The 25940-nt window shown below is 46.8% G+C and overlaps 1 protein-coding gene across 1 annotated transcript in view; it reads left to right on the forward strand.

Annotated features, from left to right (window-relative positions):
• Positions 1–25940, forward strand: part of LOC144609086 (NT-3 growth factor receptor-like) — a 682437-nt gene that overhangs the window by 222972 nt on the left and 433525 nt on the right. The window contains exons 6-7 of the mRNA XM_078427465.1: positions 11889–12030; positions 14035–14334. Coding sequence (XP_078283591.1) covers positions 11889–12030; positions 14035–14334 — 442 coding nt within the window. The remainder of the gene's footprint in view (positions 1–11888; positions 12031–14034; positions 14335–25940) is intronic.

Here is a 25940-nt window from a genome sequence, read left to right on the forward strand (position 1 = left end):
TCTGGTTTCATGCCACCCTCCAAAGAGTACAGGTTTGTAAGTTAATTGGGTTGGTATAATTGCAAGTTTGTCATTAGTGTGTGGAGGGTAGTGTTAGTGAGCGGGGATCGCTGGTCGGTGCGGACTGGTGGGCCAAAGGGCCTGTCTGTATCTCTAAACTAAACTCAACTAAACAAGCAATCTCGTTTTCTCTTGTGTTCTTCCTGACAGTGGATAACTGGGACTGCAGAATATCAAGTGCTTTCCCTTTACTGGAGATAGACAAAGAGTAGCAAAGGTCACAACTGGCTCTTACTTCAACCATCAGAGAGCACACAACAACGCTCTCTGTCACCGCAACAGCTCTGAGTCGTACATGAAAGTACGGCATCATGTACACCCAGAGGAAGCAGGCCATTAATGACTCGTTGTGCTGTTTGAGTGCCTGTATAATGAAACCCAATTTTAGCGAGTTGTTTCATTCGTTGGAGCCTGACCCCAGGTTCACATTCACATTCACATTTCCAGTTATTCTACTTACGTCAAAAAAGTCACCAGCACCTGACTAATAACCTCAGCAAGAAAAGTACATCGATGGCAGGTTTGGATATTTTGAAAGCACATGGAACTCAAGGCACATGGATCTGCAGGGAATGGAGGGACATGGTTCATGTGCAGGCAGAGCAGATTAGTTTAATCTGATTTCATGTTCAGCATGGACATTGTGGGCTGAAGGGCCTGTTCCTGTGCTGTACTATTCTGTGGACAAGGAGGGACTATTGGGGACTACTTTGTCACTGTGTAGGCGACTCTTTGCAAACCTTGAGCATGGTGTGCGAAACAAAGAATTTCACTGTGACATGTAACGTGTGATAGAAACACAGAAACATAGAAAATAGGTGCAGGAGGAGGCCATTCAGCCCTTCGAGCCAGCATCGCTATTCAATATGATCATGGCTAATCATCCTAAATCAGTACCCTGCTCCTGCTTTCTCCCCATATCCCTTGATTCCGTTAGCCTGAAGAGCTAAATCTAACTCTCTCTTGAAAACATCCAGTGAATTGGCCTCCACTGCCTCCTGTGGCAGAGAATTCCACAGATTCACAACTGGGTGAAAAGGTTTTTCCTCATCTCAGTCCTAAATGGCCTACCCCTTATTCTTAAACCGTGACCCCTGGTTCTGGACTCCCCCAACATCGGGAATATTTTTCCTGCATCAAGTCTGTCCAATCTTTTGTTTTCACGCTACAAACAGTTAACAATGGCCATCTACTTGTTTGCATATCCTTTATTCATTGTTCTTTATCTCTCCACATCATCATCTGTATCTCTCGTTTCCCATATCCTTAACAAGTCTGAAGTCTGCATTGTAACACTTGTAGGTAGACACAAAAAGCTGGAGTAACTCAGCGGGACAGGCAGCATCCCTGGAGAGAAGGGATGGGTGACGTTTCGGGTCGAGACCCTTCTTCAGACTTGTAACAGGTGCAGTGTATTCACTGCTGTATCCCAGCACAGGGCTCAATACTTGCTCAGATAATGAATGAGGAACCATTTGGAGAAAGGGTCAGGTGAATGCTCTTGACATAAAGCTGTGAGCATCCCTCGGGACACAGCTTTGCCCAAGCACTGTTGAGATCTGAGCCAGGTTTTTATTTTTAGATTAGTCAGTAATGAGTTTGCCTTTGAATGAAAGAACATCCTGCATGTTAATTAACCCCAGTCTGCCCAGATAAATTACTTCTCGTTAACATAATTAATATATATTTTCCTAATAAACAGTAAACATACTCTCCACATATTCTCTTACTGAGACTTTGCTTCATTAGAGTTGATTTACAAACATTTATGGTGAACACAAAGCCCAATACTCAGTTAAATCCAAACCAAACTGTCTAATTAATGGTGGGCCATTTTGGGCTCCAGCTTTCCTCGATCATCATTGCTTTCTGCATACCTTTCATTCATTTGTACTATTTACCTTCTATATCTCTTGTTTCCCTTTCCCGTGACTCAAAATTAATTTCTTCCCATGAACTAAGCCTCACCTGCAGTAGAATTCTGTCCCAACTGCCGATGCTGGTTTGTACCGAAGATAGACACAAAATGCCGGAGTAACTCAGTGGCTCAGGCAGCATCTCTGGAGAAAAGGGAATAGGTGACCAGTCCAAAGAAGGATCTCAACCTGAAACATCACCTGTTCCTTTTCTCCAGAGATGCTGCCTGACCCGCTGAGTTACTCCAGCATTTTGTGTCTATCTTCAGTCCAATTAATGAGTGCTCTTCCTCACGCAGTGTCCTATTCCTCAGTGGGTCGAGATCGTCTTCAGATGCAAGCGGAAGCATTTAGTTCCACTTTGTTATCCCTCATTTCACAACAAACATTGTCAGAAGGGGGAGGGCAGATAAATAATTCCCAAAACGGTGTTCAACTGCCCGTGAGGGTGGTCGACAGCATCAAGTTAAATGCAGAACAATGTGGGCGACTCCTAACTGCCCTTTAAAATAGCTGAGGAAGCCATTTAGTTGTAACAAAGCCACTGAATGGAAACACTAACGTTTTAAAAAGGCAGACTATCCAGCAATAGCTAGAAACCAATCAGTATTGCTATCAGCCTAAAGGGCTTCAAAGCCACCAAACATTTGGGGACTGATTTATCTGTTTGAAAAGCTGAGCACAGACTAGTCATGGCACATGTGGAGGAAGGAACTGCAGATGCTGGTTTAGACTGAAGATAGATAGTGCTGGAGTAACTCAGCGGGTCAGGAAGATTTGAGTACAGGAGCAAGGAGGTCCTACTGCAGTTGTGCAGGGCCCTGGTGAGACAGCACCTGGAATATTATGTACAATCTCCTAATTTGAGGAAGGACATTCTTGCTGTCCAGGGAGTGCAGCGTAGGTTCACCAGGTTAATTCCCAGGATTGTGGACTGACATATGATGAAAGAATGGATCGACTGGGTATATATTCACTGGAATTTAGACTGATGAGAGGGGATCTTATAGAATCATATAAAATTCTTAAGGGATTGCACAGGCAGGAAAAATGTTCCCGATGTTGGAGGAGTCCAGAACCAAGGGCCACAGTTTAAGAACAAGGGGTCGGCCACTTAGGACTGAGATGAGGAAAAACTTCTCACCCAGAGAGTTGTGAATCTGTGGAATTCTCTGCCACAGGAGGCAGTGGAGGCCAATTCACTGGATGTTTTCAAAAGAATGGGCAGTGGGTAGGTGCTATAGAGGGGAAGGTAAACGCTCCAGCCCCCACAAGTCTCGGGCAGATGAGGCTCATCAGCCTGGGAAGGCAGTCCATCTAGGAGAGGGAAAACTCTGATCTAAAACCTCCACTGCCTTGTGGCTATATCCAGTCGTGGAAAAGGCTCCAGGAGTAAACCTCAGGAAAAGTCGGAGTCCCTAAGGCAGTTCATCGTTGTCTACAACCTCGTTCTGGCAGCTCCTGCAACGGCGCTGGTGCCAAACTGTAACGGCTCTGCTGTTCCTTTGGATCGATCAGTGACGTGGAGAGGGGGGACGTGCTGCATGGGCAACAGCCTGTCCTTCATATGACATCGCCCAGGCTTACATCCGATCACACATCACTGCAAAAACCTATACCTACAACCTGGAGAGGACACTCCAGCTTCACCTGCGGCATCGACACAACACGGAGAGCAACCTTTACCGGTTATAAGTCACCGCTAGATTGGCGTAAAGCGAGGTGCCAGGGGTTGCTCCCGACGGTGGGAGGGATTTTCGGATCTCACTGGACAGCTACCGCCCGCCTCAAGCTGGGCAGCCCCCAGCCAATAAGGTGCTGTCCCGCCACGGTCTGCTGTTCTCACTGGGCACGGGGATTAGGAAGCACCCATACAGCAGATCACAACCATCGCACCTGCCAACAACAGAAATCACCCATGGTCAGCCATGGCCGAAGGGGGCCTACAATTCAAGAGAGAGTTAGATTTAGCTCTTAGGGCTAACGGGATCAAGGGATATGGGGAAAAAGCAGGAACACACATTAATGACGACTACACGAGAGGTATGCTGACACCAATGATCTGTCCTAGTTCTGAAGGGCACTTCTACCAGACTGGGGCTGCAGTAAGGAAGGGAGTGAAATCACAGGGGATAAATGTATCCTGTACAGTCATGGTGAGAATCACCACCACACGGACATTGTGGAGAGAGAGTTCAGTCTTTACACCTAACACGATGCCACCCCAATCCCACCCCACCCCACTGAGTGATGCTCTGTCGGTGCCACATGGCTCAGGCACCCAACAGTTCACAGCTCAAACCTGGGCACCCAGCAGCTGCTGTGAGTCTTCTGCAAGAGGTGAATGTGTTTCAACACCGTCCGCCACCCCATGGGCAGCGTAACCTCTACTCTGACCAAGGCACCAAGTGGAGGACCAAGCTTGGCTCAATGAGGGGAAGGACATCAGTAAAACCAATGAGATACCAACTGGGTTAAACTACACCAGGACCATGTGATTGCTGAACATCTGATGCAGTGAGCTGGCACAGTGGCGCAGCGGAGGAGTTGTTGAGTTGGGATAGTGCTAGTGGACGGAGTGATCGCTGGTCAGCACGGACTCAGTGGGCCGAAGGGCCTGTTTTCACGCTGTATCTCTAAGGTCTAAAGTAAAGTTGAAAGCATGCAGTGGACAGAGATAAGCGATGGTTTTAAAAGTGTGATGGTCAGAGTTCAAGGTATTCAAGTTCCTGTCAGAGTGAGGGGCGGAAGGTAAGAGTAAGGAACCCAGGCTGACGAGAGAATTTGAAGTTCTGTTCTGGATAAAGGAGGCATGTGTCTGCTACAGGTAGTTAGGGTCAAGAGGAGTGTCGGGGATTGAGGGACTACTGAAAAAATAAATCAGGAGGGCAAAAGGAGACGGGGAATAGCTCAGGCAGATCGGTTTAAGGAAAGTCGACAGAGATTTAATAAGCATATTGAAGGAAAAAGGGTAATGTAGTCGTCATTAATGTGTGGAGCCGTGGGAAAGGGCAAGGTCTTAAAGGAATATTTCTCCTCGTTTTAATCTTGGAGAAAGACATGGACGAGGGAACTTGGGAAAGGTAATGGAGATTCCTTGAGTGCAGATCAATTGATGAGTACCAAAGATGTATGAAGGTACATAAATCCACCGGCCTGATCAGGTGTGTCGAAGGGCACCTTGGAGAAATTGGAGGTGCCTTGCTGAGATGTATGTATCATCGTTGCCATGGGTGAGGTTTCTGGAAGACTAATGTTGTGACTAATGTTGTGCTTCTAAGTATAGATCCAAAAAAAAGCCCCTGGGAACCATAGATCAGTAAGCCCTCACATCTGTGGTAGGAAGTTTCTGGAGAGAATGCTAAATAGTAAGGTGTGCATGCATTTGGAAAGACAGGAGTTGATTAGTGATAGTCAGCATGGTTTTTTTTAATGTGGGAGATCCTGTCTTACGAATTTGATTGTTTTTTTGGCACGATCAATTAGATTGACAAGGGCAAGACCATAAATGTTGTCTATAGGGACTTCAGCAAGGCTTTTAATAGGTTTCCGAATGTAGGATGCTCTTGAAGGTTAGATTGCATGGGATCCGGTGAGAGCTAGCGAGCTGGATGCACAGGTGGTGCAGCGGTAGAGTTGCTGCCTTACAGCGCCAGAGACCCGGGTTTGATCCTGACTACAGGTGCTGTCTGTATGGAGTTTGTATGTTCTCCCTGTAACCTGGGTGGGTTTTCTCCGGGATCTCCGGTTTCCCCCCACACGGCTAATTGTCTTGATGAAATTGTAAATTGTCCCAAGTAAATGTGTAGGATGGTACCAATGTGTAGGGATCACTGGTCGGTGCAGTCAGTGGGCCACAGGGTCTGTTTCCACGCTATATCTCTAAAAAAAAAATAATTGGCTTCAAGGTAGGAAACAAGGTGGAAGGTTGTTTATCAGACTGGCGGCCTGTGACTAATGGTATTCTTCACGAATCGATGCTGTTGGTGTTTGTGGTTTTTAATTAACGATTTGGATTAGAATGCACAAGGCATGATTATTAAGTTTGCAGATGACACCAAAGTAGGTGGCATTGTAGAGAGTGAAGATGCTTATCGTGAATCACAATGGGATGTTGATCAGCTGGGCAAATGGGCTGAGGAATAGCAAATGGAGTTTAATTGAGATACGTTTTGGTCTTGCCTTTTGGAAAGTTTAACTAGGACAACACCTTCACTGTGAATGATAGGGTCCTGGGGATTAATTTAGAGATACAACGCGAAAACAGGCCCTTCGGCCCACCAAATTCGCGCCGACCAGCGATCCACGCACATTAACACTACCCTGCACACACTAGGGACAATTTACAATTATACCAATCCAATTAACCTACATACCTGTAGACCTTTGGAGTGTGGGAGGAAACCGAAGATCTCGGAGAAAACCCAGGCGGTTACGGGGAGAACGCACAAACTCCGCAGTCAGGATCGGTTCCAAGTCTCCGGCGCTGTAAGCGCTGTAAGGCGGCAACTCCATTGAAAATGCCCAAACCAATTTGGACAAAGATTACAGGAAACTTGGTCAATCTACAATGGAGACAAGTGACACTGCTACTCTTTGTATTGATCTTTCTCCAACGTTAACACTTGTTGATGTCCCCGCAGATGGTCAATGCCAAGTCCTCCTGCTTCTTCTGAGATATCTGTTGTTTCTCTACTCCGTTCATTGGTTTGCACCTTGTCAAAAAGAGAGCGGAAGTCTCGGTGATGACTGTGGTAATGACAGCAGTGAATACTCTTGTGCCAGGCCGGTTACAGGTTGTATTTGGAGTTGCACTCGCACTGATAAATGAGTGTGCGATATGAACATATCCTTTCACAAAATGCTGGAGTAAATCATCAGGTCAGGCAGCATCTCAGGAGAGAAGGAATGGGTGACGTTTCGGGTCGAGACCCTTCTTCAGACTGATGTCAGGGGGGCGGGACAAAGGAAGGATATAGGTGGAGACAGGAAGATAGAGGGAGATCTGGGAAGGAGGAGGGGAAGGGAGGGACAGAGGAACTATCTAAAGTTGGAGAAGTCGGTGTTCATACCACTGGGCTGCAAGCTGCCCAGACGAAATATGAGGTGCTGTTCCTCCAAATTCCGGTGGGCCTCACTATGGCACTGGAGGAGGTCCATAACAGAAAGGTCAGACTGGGGGCCCATGACAGAAAGGTCAGACTGGGTCAGACATATCCTTAATTTGATCCCGAGAGTAACTCCAAAGACGTGCAGGTTTGTAGGTTAATTGGCTTGGTATGAATGTAAAATTGTCCCCAGTGTGTTTAGGGTCGTGTTAATGTGCGGCAGTGCTGGTCGGTGCGGACTCGGTGGGCCGAATGGCCTGTTTCTGCGCTGTATCTCTAAACTAAAGTCCTGTGGTCCTGGCATCACAGCTGTACCCTGAGCTGTTGGCTGCCACAAACAAACCTTGTCTTTATTCACAGCATATTTAACGCTCACATAACACAATTTACCGAGCAAGACATTCCACAGTGCTTCAGACAGGACACATCCTGCTGCATTTTCTGTGCTGTTGCCTTTCTGATTAGGTTTTAAAGCAAGCTTGTCACTTGAACTGGATAGTAATATTTCTGTGGTACTAATTCAGAGAGAACCTATATGCCATTGTCATGACCAATACTTCTCTCTCTGTCCCAGTCCCGAAACATGAAAGCTCGTATGGTCATTGTCATATTAGTTTAGTTTAGTTTAGTTTAGTTTGGTTTAGTTTAGTTCAGTTTAATTTTGAGATATAGCGTGGAAATAGGCCCTTTGGCCCACCAAGTCCATGATGACCATCGATTACCCGTGTCTACTAGGTCTACATTGTTCTACTTTCTCATATGCTCCCTACACAATTAACCTACAAACCCACATGTCTTTGGAATGTGGGTGGAAACCAGTGCACCTGGAGGAAACGCACGCGGTTACAGGAGGAACGTGCAAACACCACACTGTCAGCGCCAGGTATCAGGATGGAACTGGGTCTCTGGTGCTTTGAGGCTGTGGCTCTACACTTGCACAGTTGGGTCGCCTTGTTCTTTGTGTGAGCTAACTGTGCATGTAGTCTGCCACATTTCTTGCAAGAATGACGAAAGTTCCAAAATACTTCTTTAGATGCAAAGCATGTTGGAGTGCCTTATGTTTGTACCAGGCATCAGTGGCATGGTGGCACAGCGGTAGAGTTGCTGTCTTACAGCGCTTGTAACGCCGGAGACCCGGGTTCGATTCCGACTATGGGTGCTGTCTGTAGGGAATTTGTGCATTCTCCCCGTGACCTGCGTGGGCTTTCTTCGAGATCTTCAGTTTCCTCCCATACTCCAAAGACATACAGGTTTGTAGGTAGTGTTGGAAAATAACTGTAGATGCTGGTACAAATCGAAGGTATCACAAAATGCTGGAGTAACTCAGCAGGTCAGGCGAGAAGGAATGGGTTTACCAGGTTTGTAGGTAAATCGGCTTAGTAAATGTAAAAATATAATTTGTAAATGTAATGTAAAAATGTAATGTATAAATGTAAATGTAATGTAAAAATGTAAATGTAAAAATTATCCCGAGTGTGTGTAGGATAGTGTTAATATGTGGGAATCACTGGTCGGCGCAGACCCGGTGGGCCGAAGGCCCCGTTTCCGCATTGTATCTCTAAACTAAACTAAACTAAACTAAAACTTAAAGAAAGTTCTGCAGATCCTGACAGCCTGAATTAAAACTATTAAATGCTACAAATACTCAACACCTGAGAATCTCCAGCATTTTTATGTTTTATTCATTGGGATTCCTCATCTGAAAGATTCCAACTTTCAAGTCAATGTATCTTCAAAGATATATTGCCATAATTAGGTTTGGATAAGGGATCATCAATCTGAACTACTAGTTCTACTTCTCACTCCACAGTTGTTTTCTGACCGGTTGAGTATTATCAGCATTTCTGTTTTATTTTTCATTTTATATTTTTGTTTAGTTTTGTTTTAGGGATACAGTGTGGCAGCAGGCCCTTCAGCCCACCAAGTCCGCACCGACCAGCGATCCCCGCACATTAACACTATCCTACCACACATACTAGGGACAATTATACATTCATACCAGGCCAATTAACCTACAAACCTGTACGCATTGGAGTGTGGGAGGAAACCGAAGTTCTCAGAGAAAACCCACATAGTCACGGGGAGAACGTGCAAATGCTGTCCAGACAGCACCCATAGTCAGGATTGAACCCATGTCTCTGGCACTGTAAGATAGTAGCTCTACCACTGTGCGTATATATTGTAGTAATCTAACCTCAGTCTTTATCAGCTGGATCAACAAATTGAGCCCAGCTTGGCAAGAAATACATTCAATGTCAGGATACCTTAAGAAATGTCAGATTGCTGATTAGCAAGAGGTTAATGGGGATAATGAAGGATATTCCTGACGGAACAGGTAAGATGGTAAAACCTGGCAGCATTTGCAGTGTAGCCTCAGTGGTAGTGAATACTGACCAGTATTCTCCATCTAAGAAAGCATTTTTCCTTCCAATATCAGTCAGAGGGTGGTGGGGATATGGAATGAACTGCCAGACGAGGTAGTTGAGCCAGCTACAACAACACCATTTAAAAAGACGGACTGGTACATGGATGGGAAATTTTAGATTGATATGGGCCAAATGCAGGCAAATGAGATTGGATTAGATGAGGCATCTTGGTTGGCATGGATCAGTTGGGCCAAAGTGCTTCAGAATTCTATGACTGTCAAAAATTTACATCATGGGTCAAAACGAGATCCAGAGATGATTCTTCTAATGGATGTAAAAATGGACGGATATGAGGAGAAATATGCGCCAGTAAAAAAAAGAGAAGACTAATCAGAATTGAAACCATGGCAAAATACAAAGTGCTGGAGTTACTCAGCGGGTTAAGCCCCTGTTCCACTTAGGTGATTGTTTAGGCGATGACAGGTGACTAGGCCGTCGCCACACGGTCGCCAGGGTGTCGCCTGTACGGTCGTGAGTCGTCTCCAAATAGTCGTAGCGTTTTTCTGGTCGCCGCTGGATTTTGAAATGTTTAAACATTTTCAGCGACTGTTGGTTTGACGCCGATGAGCGTAACTTGACGTCTCCTGACGTGGGCGCTGTCATAGGTTGTTGCCAGGTTGTCGCCAGGTGACGTAGGTTGTCGCCGGTGCTGACTTCGGTGAATTCCATTGGTGACTACGTAAGTTGACGTATGTTGACGTAGGTACCTAAGTCAACCTATGTCAACCTACGTCAACCGACGACAGGTTAAATCCAGAGCCGAAAATGACGTGAATTGACTTCAGTTGTTGCCGACAGGGTCGTAGCTTGTCGTAGCTTGTCGTGGGTGGACCTAAGTTGACTTCAGTTGTTGTAGGTTGTTGCCTGTGTGGTCGTAGGTTGTCGTCTGTGTGGTCGCAGGTTGCCGTAGGCGCGGGCTGTAAGGGACAGGCCCCTTAGGCAGCATCTAGGGAGGGGATGGACAGGCAATGTTTCAAGACAGGGCCCTTCTTTTTCTCCCTGTGTCTGAAGATGGGGCCAGACCTAAAACATCACCTGTCCATTCCCTCCTCAGATGCTGCCTGACCCGTTGATTTGTTCCAGCACTTTGTGTTTTGCTCAAGATGCCAGCATCTGCAGAGATGTATCTCCAGAATTGAACCTATGCTGGGCTTCTGGTGGCTGTGACGTTAAGAATGGCATCTGGCAAGGAGGGCCATTGCCTGCTCAGGGCTGATGTGGCTGGGAATGATGTCTATTCATGTTGACTGAGATATAAACTTGGATCTTTCAAAGCATGACTGTGTTCATGAAAACCTCAACGTCAAATTAACCAAGTGATTGCTGTTCTGTGCAAAAGCATATAAATATTTTATTTGCATTTAGGGTAATAGTCGGGTAGACACACAGAGTATCTTGCCCAGAGTAGGGAAAATCGAGAACCAGAGGACTTATGCTTAATATGGGAAAATTTAACGGAAACCTGAGGGGAACTTTTTTACGCAAAGGGTGGTGGGTGTATGGAGCGAGCTGCTGGAGGAGGTCGTTGAGGCAGGTAGTTTAGAGATACAGACTGGAAACAGGCCCTTCAGCCCACCGGGTCCGTGCCGACCAGCGATCCCCGCACATTAACACTATCCTACACACACTAGGGACATTTTTTACATTTACCAAGCCCATTAACCTGCAAACCTGTATGTCTTTGGAGTGTGCTTAGTATTGCAGTGTTTAAGAAACATTTAGACAGGTACATGGATAGGACAGGTTTAGAAGGATATTGGCTAAATGTAGGCGAGTGGAACTAGTGTAGATGGGACATGTTGGCTGGTGCGGGCAAGTTGGGCCGAAGGGCCTGTTTCTACACTGTATCATTCTGTGACTCCATGACTATTTGAGGCAAATTACTGAAGAATGAAGGAACTCCACTCAAAGCATCTTATGCCAAGACCTGGCGTTCATTAAATATCCCTGGACCACCTAGATGTTCAGGCCTTTCAGTGTTTGCTTTGGAATGGTACGGAATGGAATACTTTATTGTAACAGTGAGATTCTTTGCCTGCACACCCAATGTATACAAATAGCGGCCACCTACGGCACTGACAAAGTTACAAAGCACGCCGGCTCCCCCTTTTGTTCCCCCCCCTAAGGGTGGTCTCCATTGTCCCCTGTTCTCCCACCCTCCCCACTGACCATTCTTCCCCCCCTAAGGGTAGTCCCCCCCAAGCCGGGTCACCATTGTCTCCTGTTCTCCCACCCTCCCCACTGACCATTGTTCCCCCCCCCCATGCCAGGTCCTCCATTGTTCTTCCCCCTCTCTCTTTGTGAGGTCAGTCAGGAATTCTCTCTCTCTCTCTCTCTCTCTCTCTCTCTCTCCCCTTCCCCCTCTCCCTGTATGCCAGACCAACAACAATCTGACCACCGTCTCCGCTGTGAACCTGACCCTATTTAACATCGACCCGGAGGACAACGGGAAGCTTCTGACGTGCATCGCGGAGAACGTGGTGGGGATGACCAACGCCTCGGTGCTCCTGCACGTTCACTGTAAGTACGGAGACCACAGCACAGCTTCACACCCCACTGCCAGGGTGAACCTGCACGTTCACTGTAAGTACGGAGACCACAGCATGGCTTCACACCCCACTGCCAGGGTGAACCTGCACGTTTACTATAAGTACGGAGACCACAGCACGGCTTCACACCCCACTGCCAGGGTGAACCTGCACACTCAGGTGGAGGGGAGATGAGATTGGCTACTCCTGAGTGTGAACAATAGGAACCTGAGGGGTAACCTTTTCACACAAAGGGTGGTGGGTGTATGGAACGAGCTGCCAGAGGAGCAGCTGAGGCTGGATCTTTCCCCACTTTTAAGAAACATTTAGACAGGTTTAGAGGCTCTGTATGGAGAGGTTTTAGGTAAATTGGCCCGAGTGGGCCCTTTCTTGATTCGTACGGGTATCAAGGGTTGTGGAGAGAAGGCAGGAGAACGGGGCTGAGAGGAAAAGATAGATCAGCCATGATTGAATAGCGGAGTGGAGTTGATGGGCCGAATGACTTAATTCTCTTCCTACAAATGATGAACATAAACTTATAATGGAACGGTAAGGCTTCACTGTTTCTAGGTATATGTGACAATAAAGTACCATTGCTCATTGATCGTTGATTGATTATTGATCATTGAGCTTTGTAGGGATGTACAGGGAGTGGGCCAAATTAGAAGTGCCAGCACAGGCCCAAAGGGGAAGAATGGTCTCCTGTGTGCTGCAATGATCCTGTCTTACAACCAATGGAGTCACAATCAGAGCATTTCTGCCGGAGGGGAATTCCACAGTGACCAGAAGTGACCTTTGTTCAGGTTTATGTTTATTGTTGCCACAAGGTACAGCGAAAAGTTCTGTTTTTCACGCGATCCAATCAAATCAGATAATACTGAACATGTATACAATCAAGTCAAACTCAAGTACAATAGATAGAACAAAGGGGAGAATCAGAGTGGAGAATATAGTTCTCACCATTGTAGCGCATCAGTTCCAGAGACAAAATCTAATCATGCAATGGGGTAGAGGGGAATCAGACCGCACCTAGTTCAGAAGCCTGATACCAGAGGGTAAGAAGCTGGTCCTGAGTCTGGTGGTGCGTGCTTTATAGCTTCTGTAACTTCTGCCGGATGGGAGCGGGGAGAAGAAGGAAGGGCCGGGGTGGGACATTTTTGATTATGTTGTTTACCTTTCTTTTATGTTGTTTTTCTGAGGCAGCATGAAGTGCAGATGGTGTAAATGATGGGGTTCCTGGTCTGTGTGATGGGCTGAGCAATATCTACTGCTCTCTGCAACATATTGCGGCCTTGGGCAGAACTGTCCCCAAACCATGCTGTGGTGCTGCCTGAGAAGACACGTGGTGCTGGAGTAACCTTGTGGGTCAGGCAGCATCTCTGGAGAACATGAGTGGGTGACATTTTGGGTTGGGACCATTTTTCTACCTGACCCGTTAAATTACTCCAGCAATTTGTGTCTCCTTTTGAATGAATGAATGAATGAATGAATGAATGAATGAATGAATGAATGAATGAATGAATGAATGAATACTTGATTGTCACATGTGACAAGTCACAGCAAAATTCAGCAAAAGTACCCCCGAGCCAGGTCCTCCTTTGTTCTCCCCCTCCTCCTCCTCACCCCTCCTCCCCATCCCCCTCCCCCTCTCCATCCCCCTCCCCCTCCTTCCCCCCCTCCTCCCTGCGTTCCCCGAGCCAGGTCCTCCTTTGTTCTCCCCCTCCTCCTCCTCACCCCTCCTCCCCATCCCCCTCCCCCTCTCCATCCCCCTCCCCCTCCTTCCCCCCCCTCCTCCCTGCGTTCCCCATGCTGGGTCCTCCTTATTCCTTATATGGTTTATTAAACACCAACTGTTGTTCCTAGTTTCCACATTGCAATGCCAGCCGACAGTATGCCTTCGATGGTGCATGTGTAGGGCAGGGATGGTACGAGCAACCTTGAGTGAAGTTTCTGAACCCATACTAAGCCCACGTACTTTCCCCCCTCTTCTCACCAGATGCTCCTGACATCGTGGAACTGAGAGAGCCCGAGCAGCGACACATGCACTGCATTCAGTTCACCGTCTATGGGAACCCCCTGCCCACCATTCACTGGCTGCACGGGGGCCGCAAGCTGAACGAGACGGACTACATCAAGACCAACGTGTACGAGGATACCAAGGACTGGCTGCATGGCTGCCTGCTCTTCGACAAGCCCACGCACTACAACAACGGCAACTACACTCTGGTGGCTGAGAACGAGCTGGGCATCGACACGGACACTGTCTACGCCCACTTCCTGGGTGTGCCCTTCCCCGGTATGTGTTGCCACTGCTTGTCTATTATATACGTTTATCACTTCATAAGTGATAGGAGCAGAATTAGGCCATTCGGCCCATCAGTTCTACTCTGCCATTCAATCATGGCTGATCTATCTCTCCCTCCCAACCCCATTCTCCTGCCTTCTTCCCATAACCTCTGACACCCGTACTAATCAAGAATCTATCTATCTCTGCCATAAATATCCACTGACGGCCTCCACAGCCCTCTGGATCAAATTATAGATCAATATAATGGATCAAAATATTAGATCAGGGATGAAACTGAACTTGGAGTTGGCCACACTGAGGAACGCGTGCAGTGAAGTTCAAGTGTGACCAGTAGTGGCAGGGGTCGTTGGAAGGTTATACGTGTAGATACGTCAGTGTTGACGCTGGTATGTCAGTGACTGCCGTGATCACCGCGCTTCCCACCGCTGGGATTCCTGCATCAATGGGATAAGGGCCAAACGTGGACAAATGGGACTGGCTTACATGGGGCATCATGGAGCCTTTGGGCCGAATGGCTTGTTTCCGTGCTATGTAACTCAATGATTATACAATGGTGAGAGTGATCTCATGGTGGAATGGGTCCCTGTGGAGGGAGCCACTGAGGCAGGGGAGCGGTGATGTCTCTGTGGCCTGGTGCTGGTGGGTCCTGGGCCAAGCAAAGCTGACGTCCAGCGAGGGCTCTGTCCTGGTGGGGCAAAAGATGGACACAAAGTGCAGGAGTAACAGTGGGTCAGGCAGCATCTCTGAAGAAAAAGGATGGGTGGCACGGTAGCGCAGCGGTAGAGTTGCTGCTTTACAGCGAATGCAGCGCCGGAGACACAGGTTCGATCCTGACTACGGGTGCTGCACTGTAAGGAGTTTGTACGTTCTCCCCGTGACCTGCGTGGGTTTTCTCCGAGATCTTTGGTTTCCTCCCACACTCCAAAGACGTACAGGTATGTAGGTTAATTGGCTGGGTAAATGTAAAAATTGTTCCTAGTGGGTGTAGGATAGTGTTAATGTACGGGGATCACTGGGCGGCACGGACTTGGAGGGCCGAAAAGGCCTGTTTCCGGCTGTAGATATATGATATGATATGATATGAAGTTTCCGGTCAGAACCTGAGGAAGGGTCCTGATCCGAAACATCACCCATCCTTTTTCTCCAGAGATGATGAAAGACCCGCTGAGTTACTCCAGTACTTTGTATCCATCTTTGGCATGAACCAGCAGTTCCATTCTACACAGCCTGTGCTGGTGGGTGCTGGGGTCAACACTGAGCTTGCTGCCACTGAGGACTCTGGGCTGGGAGAGCAGTGCAGTCAAACAGAATGTCCCAGCAGGCCGCATGTCTGCATCACAGCATCCCTGGTCTTGGGGCCTGAACTCCCTTGGGTACCGACTGTTGCTTAACACAGCTGCCCACCAGTGCACCTCACACATGCTGCCCTGGCCTACCGAGTCCCTCCACCTCTCTGTGCTCCATGAGGGGATGGCAGCTTCCATCACATCCAACAAGACCTTGGGTGGACACAACATGCTGGAGTAACTCAGCGGGTCAGGCAGCATCTCTGGAGAGAAGGGATAGATGACGTTTAGGGTCGGAACCTTTCCTCAGACTGGTGACCTAGTCTTTTTCTCCAGAGATGCTGCCTGACCTGTTGAATTACTCCAGCATGTTGTGTCTATCTTTGGTATAAGCTGGCATCTGCAGTTCCTTCCTACACAACAGAGACCTTGGGATGATGATGTTCAGATTGGAAGCAGGAGTCACCAGTCCAGCCAGACCTCAGACATGTGACTGTTCCTTCAAATACGTGCCAGAGGCGTGTGAAACGTCTACGTTTGACAGTTATACTTTCACTTGTTCGGGAGTGACAAGATCAGCATTTATTCCCAATTGTAGACCTTGGAACTGCTGATACTAGATTGCAAAGAAAGACACAAAGTGCTGGGGTAACTGGAAGAACTGCATCTCATCTTGCATTCAATCTGGGTATTTTATAACCCAACGGTATGGAAATTGATTTCTCCAATTGTAGGTAATTAACCTACAAACATCCTCCCCCACCTTTCTTCCCACTATTCCTTGTGCCACACACCTAATTCCCCCTTTTCCCTTTCCCCTATTCCCTTCCACCTATATTCCTACCACTGGCTTCATATTTCTATTCCTAGATTTTTATTTCTAGTACAGGCCCAGTGCCGTCAAACGTTCATCATCGGTTAACCCACTCGTTACTGGGATCATTCTTGTAAACCTCCTCTGGACCCTCTCCAGTGCCAGCACATCCTTCCTCAGATATGGTGCCCAACATTGCTCACAATTTACCAGGCTTTGTCCCACCCTCACCTTCCTTCCCGCCGTCTCTCCCCCACTACAATGAGGGATGAAATTCAGTCCCTTGCGAAGGAAGACATGGGGACTGACGAGGTAGAGTCACTGTGGATTGAGTTGGGGAATTGTAAAGGCAAGAAGACACTAATTGGTGTTATCTACAGACCCCCAAATAGTAGCCTGGATGTAGGGTGTAAGTTGCAGCAGGAGTTAAAACTGGCATGTAAGACAGGTAATGCCACTGTGGTGATGGGGGATTTCAATATGCAGGTAGACTGGGAAAATCACGTTGGTTGTGGACCACAAGAAAGAGAGTTTGTGGAGTGCCTCCGAGATGGATTCTTAGAGCAGCTTCTACTGCAGCCTACCAGAGAGAAGGCAATTCTGGATTTAGTGTTGTCCATTGAACCAGATTTGATAAGAGAACTCGAGGTAAAGGAACCGCTTGGAGGTATTGATCATAATATGATTAGTTTTAATCTGCAATTTGAGAGGGAGAAGGTTAAATCGGACGTGTCAGTGATGCAGTTGAACAAAGGGGACTATGAAGGCATGAGAGAGGAGCTGGCCAAGGTAGACTGGAAAGGGGTCCTAGCAGGATTGACGGTGGAACAGTAATGGCAGGAATATCTGGGCATAATCCGGAAGACGCAGGATCATTTCATTCCAAAAAGGAAGAAAGATTCTAAGGGGAGTAGGAGGCAACCGTGGCTGACAAGGGAAGTTAGGGATGGATTAAAACTAAAAGAAAAGATGTATAACACAGCAAAGAGTAGCCAGAAGCCAGAGGATTGGGAAACTTTCATAGGACAACAGAAGGTAACAAAACGGGCAATACGGGCTGAAAAGATGAAGTACGAGGGGAAGCTGGCCAAGAATATAAAGAAGAACAGTAAAAGCTTCTTTAGATATGTTAAGAGAAAAAGAGTAGCAAAATCAAATGTGGGTCCCTTGAAGCCAGACATGGGTGAAATTATTATGCGTAACAAGGAAATGGCAGAAGAGTTGAACAGGTACTTCGGATCTGTCTTCACTAAGGAAGACACAAACAATCTCCCAGATGTACTAGAGGACAGAGGATCTAGGGGGGTAGAGGAACTGAAAGAAATTTTCATTAGGTGAGAAATAGTATTGGGTAGACTAATGGGACTGAAGGATGATAAATCCCCTGGGCCTGATGGTCTGCATCCCAGGGTCCTCAGGGAGGTGACTCTAGAAATAGTGGACGCATTGGTGATAATTTTCCAATGTTCAATAGATTCAGGATCAGTTCCTGTGGATTGGAGGATAGCTAATGTTATCCCACTTTTCAAGAAAGGAGCGAGAGAGAAAACGGGGAATTACAGACCAGTTAGCCTGACATCGGTGGTGGGGAAGATGCTGGAGTCAATTATTAAAGAGGTAATAACGGTGCATTTGGATAGCAGTAAAAGGATATGTCCAAGTCAGCATGGATTTATGAAAGGAAAATCATGCTTGACTAACCTGGAATTCTTTGAGGATGTTACAAGTAAAATGGATGAAGGGGAGCCAGTGGATGTAGTGTATCTAGACTTTCAGAAAGCCTTTGATAAGGTCCCGCACGGGAGATTGGTGACTAAAATTAGAGCACATGGTATTGGGGGTAGAGTGTTGACATGGATAGAAAATTGGTTGGCAGACAGGAAGCAAAGAGTAGGAGTAAACGGGTCCTTTTCAGAATGGCAGGCAGTGGCGAGTGGAGTGCCGCAAGGCTCGGTGTTGGGGCCGCAACTATTCACCATATATATTAATGATTTGGAAGAGGGAATTAGAAGCAACACTAGCAAGTTTGCAGATGACACAAAGCTGGGTGGCAGTGTAAACTGTGAAGAGGATGTTAGGAGGTTGCAGGGTGACCTGGACAGGTTCAGTGAGTGGGCAGATGTGTGGCAGATGCAGTATAATATAGATAAATGTGAGGTTATCCACTTTGGCGGTAAAAACAAGGAGGCAGATTATTATCTCAATGGTGTCAGGTTAGGTAAGGGGGAAGTGCAGCGAGACCTGGGTGTCCTTGTACACCAGTCACTGAAAGTTGGCGTGCAGGTACAGCAGGCAGTGAAGAAAGCTAATGGCATGTTGGCCTTCATAACAAAAGGATTTCAGTATAGGAGTAAAGAGGTTCTTCTGCAGTTGGACAGGGCCCTGGTAAGACCACATCTGGAGTATTGTGTACAGTTTTGGTCTCCTAATTTGAGGAAGGACATCCTTGTAATTGAGGCAGTGCAGCGTAGGTTCACGCGATTGATCCCTGGGATGGCGGGACTGTCATATGAGGAAAGATTGAAAAGACTAGGCTTGTATTCACTGGAGTTTAGAAGGATGAGAGGGGATCTTATAGAAACATATAAAATTATAAAAGGACTGGACAAGCTAATGCAGGAAAAATGTTCCCAATGTTGGGCGAGTCCAGAACCATGAGTCACAGTCTTAGAATAAAGAGGAGGCCATTTAAAACTGAGGTGAGAAAAAACTTTTTCACCCAGAGAGTTGTGAATTTGTGGAATTCTCTGCCACAGAGGGCAGTGGAAGCCAAATCACTGGATGGATTTAAATGAGAGTTAGATAGAGCTCTAGGGGCTAGTGGAATCAAGGGATATGGGGAGAAGGCAGGCACGGGTTATTGATTGGGGACGATCAGCCATGATCACAATGAATGGCGGTGCTGGCTCAAAGGGCCGAATGGCCTCCTCCTGCACTTATTTTCTATGTTTCTATGTTTCTTAGTCGAAAGTAAAGTCCTGACCCAAACGGCACCTATTCATGTTAGTGTGAAACGCACATCTCCAGATTCAGGGACTGTTTCGTCCCAGGTGTTATCGGGCAAATGATTCATCCTACCACAACTAGAGAACAGTCCTGAGCTAGTATCTAGCTCATCGGGGACCCACAGACTATCTTTGATCAGACTTTACTGGCATTACCCAGAAATAAATGTTATTCCCTCATCATATAGCTGTGCATTGTGAATGGCCTGATTGTAATCAGGTATTGTCTTTCCGCTGACTGGTTAGCACGCAAAGAAAACTTTTGACTGTACCTCGATACACGTGACAATAAACTAAACTGAATGGAACTCCAGAGATAGACACAAAGAGCTGAAGTAACTCAGCAGGTCAGACAGCATCCCTGGAGTAAAGGAATAGTTGATGTTTTGGGTCGAGACCCTTCTTCAGTCTGATAGTCTAAAGTCAATAGTCAATAGACTGAAGAAGGGTCTCGTCCCGAAACCATTCCTTCTCTCCAGAGATGCTGCCTGTCCTGCTGAGTTACTCCGCATTTTGTTTCTATCTTTGGTTTAAACCAGCATCTGCAATTCCTTCCTACAATCAATGTACAACAGCTGTGGAACTCTCTGCCTCAGAAGGCAGTGGAGGCCAATTCCCTGGATGCTTTCAAGAGAGAGTTAGATAGAGCTCTTAATGATAGAGGAGTCAGGGGGTATGGGAGAAGGCAGGAACGAGGTACTGATTGTGAATGATCAGCCATGATGACGGTGAATGGCGGTGCTGGCTCGAAGGGCCGAATGGCCTCCTCCTGCACCTATTGTCTATTGTCAATCATTATCACGTTGCTCTCCTTACTATTCCTTCAAGGATCTTTTCTTTACAGGAAAATACTTCTTGTTAAGGGTCTGTGTGAGTGGGCGAGGGTTACAGAGATCCTTGGCTCCACCAAAGGGAAATTATTGTGAACTGGGCTCAGCACAGTCTTGCAATGGATTTAAGTGTAAATCTCTGATAGAAATTGCAAACTAAGCACAGTAGTGCTGATCCTTTAATAATTTAAGTGTGAAAATCTTTTCATTTCCAGAGGCATAATAATTAAAATCAATTTCCGCGATGCCATGAACAATTATCCAAATTGAAACTAATGAGATTGTCAAAATTATGTGGGATTATAAAGGGAAGTCCTCAGTATTTGGTGTATTGAGGGATGATCTGATTGCCATGGCTGTGATTACCAGGCTGTGTGCTGAACCTCATTAGCACAGTTGACAGGATGCAAGTGACAAGCCACAGGCTCCGCAGTCTGCCCTCAGCTCTGATCACAGCACACGTGACCTGATTCAGAGCAGTCCTCTGGGTCGCCTGGACTGGCCAGACTCCATGACCAGTCCACTGAGTTTACCGAACTGCGGTTTGTACATTGGAGCTCAGTTCTGTTTTTTAAATGATATCATAGAATCATACAGTCATACAGCTGGGAACAGGCCCTTCAACCCTACTTGCCCACACTGACCAACATGTCCCATCTCCACCAGTCCCACCTGTGGCTCATGTTCCTCCAAACCCATCCTATCCATGCACCTGTCGAAGTGTTTCTTAAATGTTGCAATAGTCCCTCCTCTGACAGCTCGTTCCATACACCCACCACCCTTTGTGTGAAAAAATGACCCTTCAGATTCCTTTCCCCTTTCCCCTTCACCTTAAACCTATGTTGTCTGGTTCTTGATTCCCGTACTCTGGGCAAGAGACTCAATGCTGTTTGTAGGGTTGTTTTGAGATCTGCTGGAGACATGCTATAGGTCAGGTGATGTGCACAGAGTTAGTATTTAAGTTCAGTTTAGTTTAGAAGTACTGCATTCACCCCACAGAGTCCACACCGACTATCAGTCACCCGTACACTAATTCTATCCTCCACACTAGGAGCAATTTTCAGAAGCAAATTAACCTAAATGGTTGCGTGGTACAGCCCAGTGGTGCAGCGGTAGAGTTGCTGCCTTACAGCGCCAGAGACCCGGGTTCAATACTGACTATGGGTGTTATCTGTACGGAGTTTGTACGTTCTCCCCGTGACCTGCGTGGGTTTTCTCCGGGTGCTCCAGTTTCCTCCCACACTCCAAGACGTACAGGTTTGTAAATTAATCGGCCTGTTAACCTAAACTAAACTAAAAACCCGCACATCTTTGGAGTGTGGAAGGAAACTGGAGCACATGCAAACTCCACACAGACAGCATCCGCGATCAGGGTCAAACCCAGGTGTCTGGTGTTGAGAGGCAGCAACTCTACCGTTGTACCAGTGTGCCACCTTACGGTTGATATATTGTCTCAAAAGCTGGAAAAAAAAGCTAGAAAAAGATTATTGTTGCATTGTAGATGCAAGTTCATTCATGACTGGTCTATTCATCATTCAGAGACCATCAGAACAGTAGCAGGCAGTTTTACTTATTTTTAAGTGAATTATGTTTGATAAAAACAATACAACTTCCTAAATTGGAATAAAATCTTTTATAAATGTCTCGCAACTGTTAGAGGTGTAGCAGTACACATCGAACACAGATGATTAATGCAAATCTAGATAGGGAAAGTGGACAGATAAATCTCAGATATAGGTTTTCTGTAACAGCATGAATATGTCAAAGGGACATGGTGTACAGCACATCTCATGTATATTAATGGCACTGCTTATCCAGACGTCGGTGTGTGTCAGTAATCACGGGTGTGTTGGGTGTCTAGGTATCTTTTTAGAGAAACAAGAGGCAGAGTTTTGTATCAAGTTGCATGAAGTTGTATTAAGATGGTGCCCGGGACTTTAGTTTAGTTTAGTTTAGAAATACAGCGTGGAAACAGGCCCTTTGGCCCACTGGGTCCGCACAGACCAGCGATTCCCGCACATTAACACTACACTACACACACAAGGGGCAATGTTACATTTATTACCAAGCCAATTAACCTACAAACCTGCACGTCTTTGGAGTGTGTGAAGAAATCAACGATCTCAGGCAGGTCACAGGGAGAACGTACAAACTCCGTACAGACATCACCCGTAGTCAGGATGGAACCCGGGTATCCGGCGTTGTGTGGCAGCAACTCTATCGCTGCACCACCTACTGAACATAGAACCTAGAATAGCACAACACAGGAACAGGCCCTTCGGCCCATAATGTCTGTGCGAACTTGATGCCAAAAGAGTTACATATCTCTCAATATCCATGTACCTATTTAAATGGTTATTAAATGCCACTCTGGTATCAGCCTCCACCACCATCCCTGGCAATGTATTCCAGGCACCCACCACCCTCTGTGTAAATCACTTGCCCCATACATCTCCTTTGCCCTCTCTCCTTAAAGCGATGCTCTCTAGTCTTTGAAATTTCCTCTCCAGGAAGAAGGTTGGGGCAGCACAGTGGTGCCGTGGTAGAGTGTCTTTGGTTGGGCCACTTTTGGAGTATTGCATGCAGTCCTAGTTTTGCCAGTAACAAGGAATGATTATACGGCTTTGGAGAGGGTGAAGGTGTTCCAGGTGTTGCCTGAATTAAAGAGTTTTAGCTGTTACAAATTTGTTTTTATTTTTAATGCAACACTGGAGGTTGAGGAATGACCTGATTGATGTCATATCATATCATATCATATATATACAGCCGGAAACAGGCCTTTTCGGCCCTCCAAATCCGTGCCGCCCAGCGATCCCCGCACATTAACACTATCCTACACCCACTAGGGACAATTTTTACATTTACCCAGCCAATTAACCTACATACCTGTACGTCTTTGGAGTTATGTCTATAAAGTTATGAGAGGCATTGACAAGGTTGGTAGTCAACGTCTTTCTATCAGAGTGGAAATGTGAAATAGGAGAGGGCATTGGTTTAAGATTAGAGGAGCAAAGTTTAAAAGAGATTTATATATTTTTTACACAGAGAACAGTATGTGCCTGGCATACACTGCCTGGGAAAGTGGTGGCAGCAGATACGATATCCACATTTAAGCGCCACTTAAGCAGACAGTCATTTGAACAGGCTGGGAGATTGAAGGAGATAGACCATGTGTCAAAGGGATAGACAAAGGGATTGTTAGATTGGCATCATGGTCAGGTAGGACATTGTGGGCTCAAGGGCCTGTACCTGTGCCGTACTGTTTAATATGTAGGAAAGAACTGCAGATGCTGTTTAAATCGATGGTAGACACAAAATGCTGGAGTAACTCAGCATCTCTGGAAATGCTGCCTGACCCGCTGAGTTACTTCAGCATCCTGTGCAGTTTAATGTTCTGCGTACCATCCACACTTCTACACAGGAGTGGAGTTCCAGTCCCAGACTGGGAATTTCAGAAAGTGTCCACACATTCTGTACATAGGATCTGACAACATCAGTGAAGAAGTCCTGGTGGTACCGAATACATGACATGACCTACTTCATGTCACAGTTTGCCCTTAAAGTGGAGTTAGTCCATTCATCATAGAGTCGTACAGTCATAGGGTAGAAACAAGCCCTTCGGCCCAACTTGCCCACACCAGCCAACATATCCCAACTACACTAATAATAATAATAATAATGCATTACATTTATATAGCGCTTTTCAAACACTCAAAGACGCTTTACAGGGATTTATAGAACATAGAGAAGTGAATAATAGATAAATAAGTAAACGAACAGAGAAAGGAGACAGAAGGTGAGGTGAGCTTCAGTGGTTGAAGGCAGTACTGAACAGGTGAGACTTCAGTGATGTTTTGAATGTGGTGAGTGAGGAGGAGTCTCTGACGGTTTGGGGTAGTGAGTTCCATAGGGTGGGAGCAGCGATGGAGAAAGCCCTGTCCCCCCAGGATCTGAGTTTGGTCCGGATGGGGGGGGATAGGAGATTGGCAGCAGCAGAGCGGAGGGTGCAGGTGGGAGTGTGCCTGTGGAGGAGGTCAGTCAGGTAGGATGGGGCCAGGTTATGGAGGGCTTTGTAGGTCATGAGGAGGATTTTGTACTGGATTCTCTGGGGGATGGGGAGCCAGTGGAGTTTGTAAAGGACGGGGGTGATATGGTCACGGATCGGGGTGTGGGTGAGTAGACGGGCAGCGGAGTTTTGAATGTATTGAAGTTTACTGATGATTTTTGAGGGTGCGCCATAGAGGAGGCTGTTGCAGTAGTCCAGACGGGAGGTGATGAAGGCGTGGATGAGGGTTTCTGCAGCTGTGGAGGAGAGGGATGGACGGAGACGGGCAATATTTTTGAGGTGGAAGAAGGCTGTCTTTGTGATGTGTTTGACGTGTTCCATGTCCCCGCGTTTGGCCCATATCCATCCAAACCTGTACCTGTACCTGTACCTATCCATGTACCTGTCTAACTGTTTCTTAAAATATTGGGATAGTCCCAGCCTCAACTACCTCCTCTGGCAGCTTGTTCCATACACCCACCACCCTTTGTGTGAAAAAGTTTCTATTAAATCTTTCCCCCTTCACCTTAAACCTCTGTCCTCTTGTCCTCAATTCACCTACTTTGGGCAAGAGACTGTGCATCTACCTTCCGAAACATCACCCATTCCTTCTCTCCAGAGATGCTGCCTGCCCCACTGAGTTACTCCAGCTTTTTGTGTCTACCTTCGGTTTAAACCAGCACCTGCAGTTCCTTCTTACACAACGTGCATCTCCTTGATCTATCTCTCTCATGATTTTATACACCTCTATAACATCTATAAGATCTATAAGGTCACAAGATCCTGATGAGGATCCATATGGTCACGTTTGTGCCTCTGTAAACAGGAGTCATATTTAAATCTTAAAATATAGGTAACGTCAGAAAAGTGGCACGCTTCAAGGTTGTGAGATGGTCAGGAGGGGGTGAGACTGGCCACACCACAGGAGGGGGTGAGACTGGCCACACCACAGGAGGGGGTGAGACTGGCCACTCCACTGGAGGGGGTGAGACTGGCCACTCCACAGGAGTGAGTGAGACTGGCCACTCCACAGGAGTGAGTGAGACTGGCCACACCACAGGAGGGGGTGAGACTGGCCACACCACAGGAGTGAGTGAGACTGGCCACTCCACTGGAGGGGGTGAGACTGGCCACACCACAGGAGGGAGTGAGACTGGCCACACCACTGGAGGGAGTGAGACTGGCCACACCACTGGAGGGAGTGAGACTGGCCACACCATGGTCGTCCCCTTGCAGCTTGCTTGTTTCTCTGTGCCTTTCTGAGTCTGGCCAGGCCACGGTTTCATCCACGTGAATCTCCCAACCCAGGCCCCGCTGACAGCCTGGTTCCCTAGCAACTAGAAATTACTTTTCCCATTTTTCTTTTTTTATTCTGCTTTGCTTTTCAGTCGGTGCTTTTGTGCAAGTCTCAAAGAACTGTTGAATAAACTTTCAAAGAATGAGAGAGATGCGAGGAGGAGCAATTGTTTGTTCAAAAGCCATCCTTCTGTTTCCTCTGCGTTCCTTATTCCCCAAGGATTGGGGAAGTGAATGCCTGCCTGAGGTTTATGTGCTTGATGTTCTCCACTTGCATCACTAGAACAGATTCACTGTTTTTGTTGGTGAGAAATTGGC

Source organism: Rhinoraja longicauda, chromosome 33 (assembly GCF_053455715.1).
Source record: "Rhinoraja longicauda isolate Sanriku21f chromosome 33, sRhiLon1.1, whole genome shotgun sequence".
Lineage (NCBI taxonomy): Eukaryota > Metazoa > Chordata > Chondrichthyes > Rajiformes > Arhynchobatidae > Rhinoraja > Rhinoraja longicauda.